The sequence below is a fragment of the Cibotium barometz genome, chromosome 65 (genome assembly GCF_041138505.1).
Source record: "Cibotium barometz isolate CiBa-2024 chromosome 65, ASM4113850v1, whole genome shotgun sequence".
Taxonomy (NCBI): Eukaryota; Viridiplantae; Streptophyta; class Polypodiopsida; order Cyatheales; family Cibotiaceae; genus Cibotium; species Cibotium barometz.
Genome location: NC_141110.1, coordinates 1,659,731 through 1,674,490, shown reverse-complemented (window position 1 = coordinate 1,674,490; position 14,760 = coordinate 1,659,731). Strand labels below are relative to the sequence as shown.

General features: G+C 40.7%; 1 protein-coding gene across 3 annotated transcripts in view; it reads right to left on the bottom strand.

Moving 5' to 3' along the window:
• Window positions 1-6,939: 6,939 nt before the first annotated feature.
• LOC147602832 (eukaryotic translation initiation factor 4E-1-like) overlaps window positions 6,940-14,760 on the bottom strand; it is a 74,430-nt gene continuing 66,609 nt past the window's right edge. Inside the window, exons 3-6 of one of the 3 annotated variants that reach the window (XR_015265690.1) lie at window positions 11,711-11,836; window positions 7,421-7,486; window positions 7,180-7,336; window positions 6,940-7,067 (exon numbers count right to left, since the gene is read on the bottom strand). Coding sequence is in view for 2 of the 3 variants with exons in the window: in XM_086797154.1 (XP_086653280.1) it covers window positions 7,289-7,336; window positions 7,421-7,486; window positions 11,711-11,836 (240 nt within the window). In the remaining variant the exon portion in view is untranslated. Of the gene's footprint in view, window positions 7,337-7,420; window positions 7,487-11,710; window positions 11,837-14,760 lie in introns of all 3 variants that reach the window. The other 2 variants (XM_086797154.1, XM_086797155.1) reach the window with 2 other exon arrangements.

The following is a 14,760-nucleotide window of genomic DNA, read 5'->3' as shown; positions in this document are numbered from 1 at the left end:
AGGCATTCAAGGTGGTAGGTGGACCTCATGGCCTCAATGCCCTCTCACAGCCTCTGTTGAGAAATGTGGTGCCAAAGAGCACAAGGAAAATATGGAGTGAGTGTGTGAGAAGCCACATCACCTCTAGTGAGAATTATCCCACATGCAAGAGAAAGGCCAAGTTGTACTCTCCTCATATAAAAGGAGGATATTTCAAGCATTGGAATATAAGCACAACATCTCAAGTCTTTTTAGGAGTACAAGTTTCCATCTTGTGACCTAACTGAACTTGAGTCTAAACTTAATTAGCACACACTCATCACAATGAGTCTTGTTCATTTTTATCCACCTTAGATTTGTGTTATCATTAGTTGTAGGATTAGTTTATGATTAGATAAATGTCTTGTTATTAGGAAGTTATTTAGGAGAGCTCGATCCATGATTCTCAACATGGTATCATAGCTTAGGTCTAACTCTTCTAGCTTAGTTCATTAGTATTAGTATGTAATTATTGTGTCATTAGAATAGATTAGGACACTCCTTCTTTCTTCTTCTTGCTTCATTAAGGTTTATCATTATCCGTCTACTTTGCTTTTGGTTTTATCATTTATTTAGCTACATACCTTCAAGCAATAGCTCATCAATACTCCCTTCACTCATCAAGTGCACCATTCTCCATTACCATCTATTTCTCTTCAATAACTCTCCACTAAGCGCTCAGCACCACTAATTTGTTCCCCATTCTCAAGTATATGCAAGAATTCTGTCACACTATTTCTAAAATCCTTCACTCCAATCACCCATAGTCTCATCAATCTACAAAGTTCATAAGGTTTTCTCTCATAAAGCTACCTCATGATAGGTGACCTTCCTTGCTAACTGCAAAAGCGCACACCATTGCTATTACCACAGCAAGCTATCAAGTAACATCGTAGCCCAGCAAATAAAGAACACAATGAGCGGAGTCCTACATGCTCCCAGTAAAAGAAACAGTGTCACTAGTAATCTTAAAGTAGCAGAGCAACACAATAAAGAGAGAAGAGTGCAAGCGTTCAATGTGTAGCAAAAAAAAAAGCACACACGACTGCAAGCAGGCCCAAAAGCGTAGAATGATGCATAGAAGCTATTGTCGTCACAATAGAAGCCCAGTATAGGGGCCCAATAGTAGAGAACACAACAGACACCATGGGCAGCAGCGCTGTAGAAAAGGCGTTGATACACGCGCACAGGGAGAAGAAGTAGATATGTTTGTCGAGGAGAAAGAGAAATCAGCTCGTCCGCCAGCCAAGGCCAATAGTGGAAGACGCAGCGCAACCAATAGACTCACCATCACCATCACCAGCACAGCAGTCGCCTGCTATCACCACTTGCAAAATGAAATGCCAGCGCAGCAAAAAACAGCACCAAGCGACAGGGAACGTCGAGTTCACAAACGCAGACAACAGATAAGGTTTTTTTATAATTTAAAAAAACATAAATAAACTAAGAGATAAGTATTTCTTGGTGCAAAAGAGATCCCTTCTAAGAGGTTGTTCACATGCAAAAAAAAATGTGGAACTCAAAAATGCCGTCGTCTTGGGTCTTGTCTCATCAATATGTGCAGTTTGGGCATCATCACATGTGTCAAAATCTTCATATTGTAAAACTTATAGCATGCTTGCATCAAATACATCTTCATCAAAGTGTGCATTGACACATAAGTCCTTAACCGGATCATTATCAAAAGACATAAGAAAAGAATATATTTTTTCCACTGTCATGATGTTCCAGATCTTTAATTGTATTGATCCCTAACTAAGATATGTTTGGAAGAAAAGGTTATTTGCATTCCAATATGGTGACAAAGACTCCATAGTGACCCTTGAAAAGTTGAAATGCCTTGTCACCTCTCTGAAATGAAGAGGAGGACCTTTTTACTTTCTTTGCTGGAGAGTAATCCCATGATGTGAAACATGTATCCGTGCCCATGCAAGATGTGGAATATTGAGGGTTGGTTTCTATCACTCACTCTTGTTGATGTGTACATAGATATCCTAAACTTCATAAATGATTTTAGGAGATTTTGATACCCTAATCTTTTCATGATTTGTATATGCATGCATGCATGAATGTGTGTACGTGGCTTTTGTATACAAGAATTTGTATTATGCTATTGATTTACATTGTGTGTTTGTGTTGTGAAAAAGATGGTTAAGAACAAGAGGTGTTATTGGATAAGATTGAGAGGAATGTCATTACCTCTTTGGAAATCCTATGTGGAGTTCTTTTAGATATGTGCGCCCATTGGTGATCCCAAGGGATTACTCCCTTTCGCATTACATGGATGAAATCAAACTAGAAGAAAGAAAGCATATCTTCACTAAAAGATACCAAGGCAGAGTCAAAGAATGCAATGCAAGGTGATGCATCAACTGTGAAGCCAAATGTTAAGCTTACACAAGTTGCAAGTCGAGTTATATACACGAACACTACATTATCACCGTTGCCATTGAGATGGGTTCTAGTTTGAAATGTTGCTCTAATATGCATGAATAAAACTATGGTTGAATTGTTTTTTTTTTGGTGTTAGATATCTCTTACTTGTTGAAAGAAAAAAGGATTTATGAGATGCCAAAGCAATGCACAAGGTGGAAATAAATATCTCATGTCCATTGTGCCTCTTGTAAATGAATACATAAATATGGGAAGAAAGGTAAAATGGGCAGCAGACTTTGTTATGATAAGACTTCCCCATTGAGACCACCATGGAATAGATTAAGCAAGGACACTGTCAAACATAGCATGACTCGATGCAGCACTGCGGTCCTGGCAAATATTGGTGGTTGGTTCTTTTATGTTCTTTATTTGGTGAGCATTCAACATGCATTATGCCTTTTGCTAGGTTTAAAAATGTTGGTGCATGCCGATCATAAATTGTGTGGCATTGTCTTAAAGGTACTTGCCTTACTTGGGTGGAGCACTACATTAGAGTGTAGGACCTTGAGGTGGCTAGGCGAGTTGTCATGCATGACAAGCGCCCTTATGGGTATACCACATGCATTAGAGAGCGCTGGTGGACAATGAGGACCCTAACCAATAAACATTGATTTGTTTCAAATAATTTTTGTGTGCATGAAGAAATGCATTATAGAAGAATATGTTGAAGCAAGTGTCCTTTTTAAGAATACATGGGACCCTATGACACTGTCATGATCACTATGTGCAATTGTGTGCTTCACAATTATTTGACACATTGCGGAGGGAGGCCCGCCATGTTTATTGTAGATAGTTAGCATCTATTTGACATGCATCAGATCATCCCTTTAGATGATGTCCAGATACAATACATACCAGATGTCCATAGGACTACTACATCATCATCATAGCCTGTTCAAGGTGGCTTGGAGCGCTCTACTAGTTTTGTTTCCTGCATCTTGGAGTTATTATGTATGGTAGGTGGTGTTGTGCTAGAGATGGGGTGTGGGACAGCTCCCCTCATGAGAACTTAGCAGGCATCTAGAAGGCCATGTTTCTCCTTCAACTCGGATGTCTCTATAGTAGATGCCTTGTTTGATGTCCCTCTTGTGCAAGCTGCAGCCTAGCAACGGGCAAGAGTTGAGGATAGGCAGGTGGAAAATGGGGATGAAGACTATGGGAAGAGGCTAGTTGTAAGCCTCTTTGACTAGTGAGATACATCTTTGCTACACTCACTTTTTTGATCACTATGTATATGAACATATTTTGTTTCAGTTTGTGTCTTTACATTTTGAGTATTGGTAGTACCATTGCGGGCTACACAATTTTTATGTCATTTAGTTACTTAACTTTTGTATAGGTGCTTACATTGAGGGCTTCACATTTTTTGTCATTTAGTTGCTTGGAGCATGGCTTGCAAATCAGAATCTTTTTGGAATGGTGTAAGAAATGATCACTCACATTGAATTATCAAATTCATGTGTTCACGTAGCTACCTATTAATCTATGTAGAATCCATGGCTAAAGAAATGGCCATGAATAGGAGATATAATCCATGGAAGGGAGACCGACATCGAAAAAAGAGTGGCTCCATAGATGATACGTGTGAAGAGGATTAGATGTGATTACAGCTGCTTATTGATCATGAGTTGTATAATTTTGAAAACAAATATTTTCATTTATACTATGCCTATGGTGGTGTTACAATAGTTCTTAGTAAATTTTAGTTTGAATTTATTGGAGAATTCTAAATATTTGTGATGACCACATGTATGGCAGTGAGGTTTCAATATGCCATAATATATACTACATTAAGTAATTCTATTAATCCTTGAGAAGGCATGATGCCTCTAGTGCTAATAAGATAATACTAAGAACAGTGAAGTGGATAAAGAATATCAATATTTATAAGGTTGAACAGTAGTCTTGCTAGCTCTATGAAGTGAAATTCCAACAACTTTTGCTTTGTTTTTGGGGTTTCTGGCTTATCGACTACCTCGAATAAAGAGATAATCAATCTTCTTTCATCTTCAATATAGATCCGATGCACATTTCAAGAATGCAACATCAAACATTTGGGACCATCTTGTTGGTGAAAAAATACAAGGCAATAAGGAAAGACTTAAAGGTGATCTATTGCCTAGAGAAACCATGGCTAAGGATAGGTAGTCCTACCCAAGGCACCATAAATATTGACAAGAAAACAAGGAAATCATGTGAAGAATCAAATTGAATCTTATCATATACCTACCGACATCATGTATTCATTTAAAAGTGTGTTTACAACAATTAAAAGAAGAGGGGGTCATCTCAATTGTATGGTTTGAAATCACATAAGACACAAGATGTTATAGGTATATACATGGACTTGTACTCCTTATCTCTTTACTTTCACAACTTTATATGTATACATGTATAGATTGGAATGCCTTTTGCAATAGTATATTCCTTGAGTTTCTATTATTGGTTGTGAAGATGAGAAAGTTTGTGAGGCCATTTATAAAATGGGATGAGTGGTTAGCTTAGCATATTCTCCTCAATTCATGATTTTATTTCTCTTTTCTACCAATATATCTTTTGGATTAACCCAAGTTCATTTGCATGACTCCATGCAATAAGGATATATTCAAAGGAGATGAATTCAGTCTTCATGACTGAGAAGGCTCGAATTACTCAATTGTAGCTTGCGGTATACTTAGTGAATGAGTGGGGCTATGCAATGTTTCATGAGAACTTTGAAGGATGTTGTGAAACAAAGAGCAAGCCCAAAGGGAAGCATGGTGGAGGGTTGATTGATGTAAGAATCCCGTGTTTATATTTTTGAATCTCTCTTTCAAATATATCCTCCATCCCATGATTATGGAGTTATAAAAACGATCAACAAGTGCTATCACAAGTACTACAAGGGAATGGAAAAGTTTGGAAGATGACTAAAGCCATATAACCAAAAGTTGAAGATATCTTATCTCCTCAATGGTTCAATTATAAAAACGTAAAGTGAGATGTATAAAGACGCAAGGAATATACATAATAAGGAGATCGCATAACATCTTGCCCTGCCCATCTGACCTAAACTCTATGGAAAAAAATTTACAACATTCAATTGGTTTTAGAGGTGATCGACCATGCATAAAAGAGGAGAGAAATTGTCATAAGAGAAAAATGGGAGCACGTGAGGGGGGATGCAACTTTCATGTAATTAATTTTTCTTTTCTTCACAAGAGTAGATGTCACAATTTTGAGTTAGTTGTTATATATATGCTCAACATGTATATTGTACTTTTGTTTGGTGGCATTATAAAAATCCCAATGTAATGTTATTAGAAGGGAGACACTTTTACACTGAGCATGTGGACTTTAGAAGAACTACACATGATTGTGTTGTGATGGCAAGTTTTGAGTAAGAGAGTTCAGCTAGTAGGCAATTTATCAATATTATTGCTAATAACCTTGATTATTGGGAAACTATTCAAGATATCTTGGAATTGATTTGTGTTATCTAATGTGTTCATATTTGACGTCATATGGTTCAATGAAGTATGTAAAGATGTTCATGCAACAAACAAGAAGCATTTAAATGGGTTTTTTACAATCAACTCCACCAAATTATGGCAAAATGTAAGACACTAATTTCACCTCAACATTGTGAATAGGTTTGTTTTTAATCTATGCACATGTGAAAGTAATATTGTAGTGAAGGTCGCATTTACGAGTCTTGATACATATTCTACATAATTGTTTTTACTAGGTTGTATTTTACCCCAACCAAAATGATGCTTAAAAGCGGTATATGATACAAGTCACTCCTTCAATTGAAATGGATATAAGTGGATCATGCCACCTCAACAACCAATCAAAATGAGAAGAACAATGTGCAAAAGAAGAAGTCGTATCATACCATGAACAAAATTGCACCATATAAAGGGCTTGCCTTTCATTTCAAAAAATGAGATCAATGAGCCATGTGATGTAACCTCCTCATCAAGTAGTGGAAAAGATATTTTCATTGATACGTGGCATTGATATGCCAAACTTAGTATACAAATTTTCATGGATACATGTGGCATTGATCTGCCAAACTTATAGACATAAAAACATTTGGGATGTATGGATTTATTGGCAAGACAGAGTCAATAAAGGCCCTAGCTAATCATAGAATGCTTTAGGCTTAAATTTCATCTATTTGAGCATCACGCTATCTAAAATTTAATGTGAACATATGTATGTGCATGTTGATTTACGACTCTATCTAATTTGCAGTTTTATCTAATTCAAAATTTATTCATATCAAGGAATTTCACAGCCATTCGTTTTTCACTAAATTGCAAAAGGCTAAGTTTTGCTATTCGCTAAACTGGAAAAGGTAAGTTCTATCTTCATTTGCAAGTGTGATTTTTTAGTTGTAGTGGGTATTGCCCACTTGAGGAAAGGTGAGGCAAACTAGCAGGGCCTTCAAGGCACAAATTAATACAAAAGCTGTAACAATAAGTGCACCTACAGATCAGCAGGGTGAACACAGCTTTTTTACTAGATAAAGCATTGCATCGGCTACGTACGTTAAACCCAAAGTTCATGCTAATAAATACATAACAACAAACATACAGTACTGAGAAGCATGCAGGTATGCTCACGAGGTGCTTCCATTGGAGCGCAGTGGAAGTTATGAAGCTTTGTTCGATAAAAAACTTGTAATTAGCACATCAAGGAAAAGCTTGACATGCTACCTCATTTCAAGAAGTACAGCAAAAACTTTGACATTGCCATAGGCCTCCGTAGCAAAAAAGAGTGGAGTATAAATATGACAAGGTGCACTGGTTTTTCGACTAGATTAGGAAAGAGACGTGCCCAGCACCTCTTACACCAAATATCTGCTGTTAAGTTTCCCCGACTTCTTTGCATCATCCTGCAAAAATCAAAATGTACTCCGTGAAAAATTTAAACGTGGCCCTCAAAGGAACATAAAACATAAGGACAAGGCTGAACTTACATGAGCAATGAAGCTAATAGTCTCGTTGTAATCTAGGAATTCTTTCCATTGCCTGCCGATGCTCATCTGGAGGAGGACATAGCATAGAGTTAGCATATCACCATTACTAGTTTCAAAGTCATTGAAATAACATAGCATTAGCATACATCACCATTATTAGTACCACAGTAGTTGGAATGCTATGTTATTTCAAAGTCATTGAAATAACATAGCATTAGCATACATCACCATTATTAGTACCACAGTAGTTGGAATATTGATTCTAAAGGAAAAAAAACAATAAAATTTCCCGTCTCTAACAGAGTATTATTTGACAAGGGTACATTAAGTATAACTCATAGAGAGGGCCTCAGCCTTCATGATCCTTGCATTTGCAAGGGTCTCAGACAGGCTGTCACGACCCTGTGTTTTTCTCTGGACAGTATGCAAGTGTGCACGGGGACGTGGTGGACAGTGTGAATGGCATCAGATTGGAGTTAAAAAGGAAGCGGACAACCCCAAGTGTGAAGGGGGCAAAGATACTTTAATTTAAAAAGGTCTTATAACCTTTGGTGGACAAAAAAAAATTAAAGTTATAAAGGTTTTAAAGCCCTGAGAGGCCCCTAGGCAATTTATAGAGACTACTCCACTTTTGGAGGCCCACGTCTCTCTCCTCTCTCTCTCTCTCTCTCTCTTGCTTTTGCGGAGGCGTGCAAGGAAGCTGCGTGGAAGAGAAGGAAAACATGGTCGTCAGACTGCATATGTGGGCTGCTGGGTTTTGGCTGCGCACAGAAGAGCCCGTGTGGATCTGTACGACTGCAGTACAGTGTACGGCTGCTGCAGGTACAGTGTACGGCTGCTGCAGGTTTAGACGATGGCTGTGGTGCAGGTGCAGACCTGAACAAACTGACGCAGGCGCATATCTGTCCAGCAGGTACACACGTGTGCAGCGTGTACTACTGCAGTCCTGTCCAGCAGGTACAGGTAGGGCAGTACAGTATCGTACAGCTGCAGGTGGCGCCTCATCTGGTACAGTCGACACATCACCAGGGTACATTGATACGGCTACTACAGGTGTTGACCTGTACGGACAGGTGCAGGCGCATCGTACAGGCAGCAGTGTATCTCATAGGCGGCCAGGCGTGTGCTTTTAGGACGGCGTGTTTTTGCAGAAAGGAGGGGCTGTTTTTAATGGATTCTCAGGTGGCCAGGACTACAGAGGTGCACACGGTGCTGATCCTCCTTGCAACAGGGCTGTTTTGGAAAAGGTTTATGGACTGTTTCGTGGCAGTTCATGTGGCTATGAACATGAGCAATGCTCGGGACTGTTTTGAGATCAGTTTGAGGACTGTTTAAGGGCTGTCTTTGTTTGGCTGCAAATTCAGCTATGTACTTGGGTTATTGGCTGCAAGTATAGGTCACTTGGTTATGTTTCTTGGCATGGGAGTGATGCAAGCTCGCATGGCTGCGTGCTCATGGAGCAGATTGTTTTCTTCCTACTAGAAAGGAACAGAGGGACCTACAATTATGGGCATCTCTATGTTTCCAGATGTTTCATGAGGGAACAGGTAACTAGATGTATGCCGTTGTTGGCAGTGTTGTTGAATGGTGCCATGAATGGTTCTGTATGGAAACACGACAGAAGTTTCAAAGGGAAACAGGCCTAAGGGTTTCATGTGGAAACAGGTCGTAGGTTTCTCGAGGAAACATGTTTTTGGGTTTCTCCAAGAGATAGGTCACATGCAGGCAGAAGGTACAGGAATGGACACATGTTTGGTACAGCCTTGCTATTGATTGGGCAGGGGTCAGGGAATCCATGACAGAGATGGATAGTACCCTTGGAAGGTAGAGAGGGTTGGTACAGGTGTGTCGACTGTATGGTATGCTGTGCTGTGATACGAGTTCTCTTTTGAGAGACAGTTTGGGAGTCTGTGTTGTGATGCAGAAGCACTGGATGTGTCAGGGTGTGATGCTGTTCATAGTGTGAGAGACTATGGATGGTTGTGGCAGCCCTGATTATGGGAGAAAGCTTCTGTATGCAGACTCAATGTGAGAGAGTCTTTTGATGTGAACAATGGCTGGACTTATTTGTGGATGCCGAGTGGACAAGAAGCCATGATGCATCTTTGCAGGCTTCAGGGGTTCTACTGTGACGGCTGAGTTTCCAGCCTTATTGTAATCAAAGCTCTTATAATCAATTAAAGAAATACCGCAAGGAGCGCCATTGCGTTTTGGGGCCAATCGGTGTCCGTGTACTGTTTGCAGGAGCACTCTAGCTCCCCCTATTTGTTTTCCTTTTCTAGGTTCTCAATGGCGTTGAAGTGTTTTATGTGCGAGTGTTTGTTTCACCGCCCGTCAGGCCGGTTTCAAGGTTCCGTTTGCCGGGACATCGTCGACTTTCTCAAGGAGGCGAGCCCCTGGTTGTCACATCAAAAGCTTCAACATGAGGAAAGTGAAAAGGAAGTGCAGGAGACAGTGCAGGATTGTGTGTCTTTGCCTATATGAGGTGAAGAGCAAGAGCTGATGATGAAGCTCAGGAGAAAAGACACCAAGGACAAGAAGTAGTCGGCCAGGAACAAGAGCAGTTGAAGTGTTATGGTGCAAAACATTCGACAGTTTGTCACCGGTTGTATCTTCATAGAGGCTTCATGGGTTCGGAAGACAGTTTCTTTCTATGTTCAGCAGTGGTGATCTACTATGCTTCATCGAGGACTTGTGCTTACCACTTGGGTGGAGTGCAAGCAGGTTTTGGGTGCCTAAGGATGTATCAGATGAGGCTCACACGGAAGTGGAGGAACTTGACGAGGTTCTTATTCCCGAGCAGATACTCGCACATAAGGAAAGAAAGGTACAGGGTAAAGTTTCCCGTCGCTATCCTGTGAAGTTCAAGAGCTGTTCACTGATGGATGCCAAGTGGATGGAGGAGGTTCACTGATGGATGCGAAGTGGATGGAGGAGGGTGACTTAGCAGATTCACCTCAGGATTTGCAGCTTTATCTTGATGCCTTTGAGTTGGAGTCGACAGCTCGCATGGCTGCGTGCTCATGGAGCAGATTGTTTTCTTCCTGCTAGAAAGGAACAAAGGGACCTACAGTTATGGGCATCTCTATGTTTCCAGATGTTTCATGAGGGAACAGGTAACTAGATGTATGCCGTTGTTGGTAGTGTTGTTGAATGGTGCCATGAATGGTTCTGTATGGAAACAGGACAGAAGTTTCAAAGGGAAACAGGCCTAAGGGTTTCATGTGGAAACAGGTCATAGGTTTCTCGAGGAAACATGTTTTTGGGTTTCTCCAGGAGATAGGTCACATGCAGGCAGAAGGTACAGGAATGGACACATGTTTGGTACAGCCTTGCTACTGATTGGGTAGGGGTCAGGGAATCCATGACAGAGATGGATAGTACCCTTGGAAGGTAGAGAGGGTTGGTACAGGTGTGTCGACTGTATATGGTATGCTGTGCTGTGATACGAGTTCTCTTTTGAGAGACAGTTTGGGAGTCTGTGTTGTGATGCAGAAGCACTGGATGTGTCAGGGTGTGATGCTGTTCATAGTGTGAGAGGCTATGGATGGTTGTGGCAGCCCTGATTATGGGAGAAAGCTTCTGTATGCAAACTCAATGTGAGAGAGTCTTTTGATGTGAACAATGGCTGGACTTATTTGTGGATGCCGAGTGGACAAGAAGCCATGATGCAGGTTCTTTGCAGGCTTCAGGGGTTCTACTGTGACGGCTGAGTTTCCAGCCTTATTGTAATCAAAGCTCTTATAATCAATTAAAGAAATACCGCAAGGGGCGCCACTGCGTTTTGGGGCCAATCGGTGTCCGTGTACTGTTTGCAGGAGCACTCTAGCTCCCCCTGTTTGTTTTCCTTTTCTAGGTTCTCAATGGCGTTGAAGTGTTTTATGTGCGAGTGTTTGTTTCACCGACCGTCGGGCCGGTTTCACAAGCTCAGGACATGAGCCAATTGCGGCTGCAGGTTTGCAAACTGCCTCCAAAAAAATTTGGCCAAGAGTCCCGTGGTAATTCAGTGGGGACTTAAGACAAGGCCAACCCTCCACAAGCTTAGTGGATGCCTGCCTTCTGAAGCCCATGTGGGCAAAGTGGAAGAGGCTGTAGACAGGGTCACGGGCTGAGCAAGGAAGAGGGAGAGGCAGCTGCTGAGGGGAGGAGGGGATGTTTCAAAAGAAGCCTAGTCATGCATGTTTGTTTCCAAAAACGTAACCATACAGGTGCTTTCACCGACCCCCCCTAGTTTTACAATAGCATTGTTGGAATATGCCTACTCTGCCAAAACAATGAGATTCAAAGTACCTGTGCAGCTTCGTTGGATGCTGTCTTTGTCCACAGAGAAATTTTGTCTTGCTTGGGTCTCACACTCACAACTACTCCACAAATTTCATCCCCTTCATCAAATTGCTCCCCAATCAAGGCCAAAAGCTGCCAATCATCAAAAATGGATTATTATCTTTACTCCACATACAACCCTTTTTTTTTTAAGAGCCAACTTATTGACCAATAAAACAGAGATATACAGCCTAGACATATAAGTAATCACAATCTCTGCTTGCATCAAGAGAGCTCCATGACCTTAATGTTTGTGTACTTCAACAAGTCTCATCGTCTTATCCAACAGCCAAGCTTCCTTTTCTAACTTTCTAAAACATTTCACGTTTAGAAATTCTATCGCATATCAAATTTTGTGTTAACTCCTTTCACACATGGCCTTTTTTGCCCCCCTTTTACATTGGGGCTCACAGCATGGGCTGATTCTTCTGGTAGACTCTAGCCCTATCCCTAACCAGAAGCCTAATCCTAACCCCACTCGGTAGCCGCATGACTACGCATCCAATGACTTAAGGATGATGCGTGTACAAAATGGCAACCCCCAAAACATTCTGAAGCAATTAAAAATGAAAACAAAAATGGACCCCAAAGTCGTGTCACTGCCTTCTATAGAAAGAAAGATACACGCAGGTGAGCAAGATCAAGTTGATGAATACACAAGGTTGCATCACCAAAAAATGTTGATTGAATACGCACTGCAATGGCAACTGTATGGCTGTTGTAACATGCAGAAGCTTCAGTAACTTCAATGCTGAGAATTCAGCAATTTTTCATGACGAATATAACGCACAAGACTAAAGTAGATGTGCAGAAAATAGAGAGAGAGAGAGAGAGAGAGAGAGAGAGAGAGAGAGAAATGAAATGAAATGATATATTAACGTCTTCAGAAGGCCAAAATGACCTATGAGACCAAAAAGGTTACAACAATTGGTGGATCTGATACAATGTCTATGTAAGAAAAGCTAAAAACAACTAAACAACTAACTGAAACTGAAACAACTATGAGGAAAAGTACGGTACTAGGAGCTCCTAATGGATAACACTAATGGATAACATCTGGGAGGAAAACTCCAACAAATAGAGAGAGAGAGAGAGAGAGAAGAGGACACAGTATTGGGTCCCAAATACCCTCTACAGGACCCCCACCATGAATGGTGTATTTGCTTTATTAGAATGATGCGAATCAAAAAATAAAGACTGAATCTTGACCTGCAATGTTCACCTTGGTTGGAGCCCTCCCCTTGGCTGTCCTGGCCCTTGGAACACGTCAACCCTTTGTGAAGTCTGAGATAGCAAACCTGAATTCAGGCTGGGTTTTTTATACCCTGTCATGCTTCAAGTCCACCAGCACAAAGAAGTCGGCCTGCTAAAGAAATGCTCACGACCTGCTGAAATAGCATTAAATGCTATTTAATCTCAAAGTGTTGTTATTTATGAAGTAGAGCTTGCCGATGGTTCCACATCCTTGTGTAACACCGTTGCCAAACACCTCTCCTTTCGAATTCAGCACTATCGTGACAAATTGGATTTCCAAGTCATGTCTTTGGCACATTATGATATGATTCTTGGTCAAGAATGGTTGTATCAATATGATCCCCTCATCAATTTCCAGAACCATTCCATACAATTTGCTCAAAATGATAAGCTTTTGACACTCGAAGGCATCAAAGACCAACCCTCTACACCAACCCTTTCAGCTCTTCAAGCAAAACGGTGGGTCCACAAGAGTGGTTGTTCCTCAGCACTTTTAATGGTCTATTCAACCAAAGATCCTCCCAAGAACATGGATACGAAGATGATGTACCTCAAGCAACCTTTCTTTGCTCCATACTTGGATCTTTTTCCTCAAGAGTTTCCCGCGGTTCTCCCACCTCGGTGACCAGTTGACCATGCTATTGATCTCCTTCCTAGCAGTGCCTCCCCCTACTCGTGCTCCATATCAAGTTTCTTTTACGGAATCTCAAGAAATACAGTGACAACTTACTGAACTTTTGGAGAAAGGACATATTTGACCAAGCAAAAGTCCTTTTCGAGCTCCAATACTTTTGGTGAAAAAGAAGGATAAGTCTATGCGCCTTTGCATCGACTATCGCGCCCTTAATAAGTTGACTATCAAGAATAAATATCCTCTTCCGCGCATTGATGAATTGTTTGATCAATTGCTCCATGCAAAGATCTTCTCCAAAATTGAACTTAAGTTTGGATATCATCAGATTCGCATTCGCTGAATATAAGACAGCTTTTTGCATAAAATATAGTCATTATGAGTATCTAGTCATGCCATTCGGGTTAACCAATGTCGTGCAGCATTTATGAGTCTGATGACTGATCTCTTTCATCCTTTTCTGAACAAGTTCGTTATTATCCATCTTGACGTCATCCTAGTGTTCAGCCATAATATGGAAGAACACAAGGCACATCTTAAGATCGTTTTCCAGGTGCTTCGTGGCAATGCTCTTCACATTAATCCAGGCAAAAGTGAATTCTTCAAGACATCCTTGAAGTACCTCGAACATGTTGTTTCAGCAAACGGTATTTCTGTGGATCCAAAGAAAATACAAGTTATTGTCAATTGGCCAACTCCCACAAACATCCATGATGTTCGTTCTTTCTTGGGACTTGCCAACTTCTATCACACAAAGGTTCATTGATTTTCAGAAATAGCTGCTCCTCTCACAGAACTTTTAAAGTCCGCTCCTGCATTCAAGTGGACTGAAGCCACAACTCAAGCTTTTGAAAGTTTAAAGACAGCTTTGACCACAACTCCTGTCATGGCTATTTCTAACCCTACTCTCCCCTTTGATGTTTATACGGATGCTTTCGATATTGCCATTGGTGCCGTCTTGATGCAACAAGGACGTGCTATTGCATTTGACAGTCATAAGCACTCTGTGATTCAAGTAAGATACCCAATATATGACAAGGAATTTTTGGCTATGTTCATGCCTATCGTGCATGGAAACATTATCTCCTTGGTGCGGATTCAGTGGTGAAAACACATCATCATTCTTTGAAAT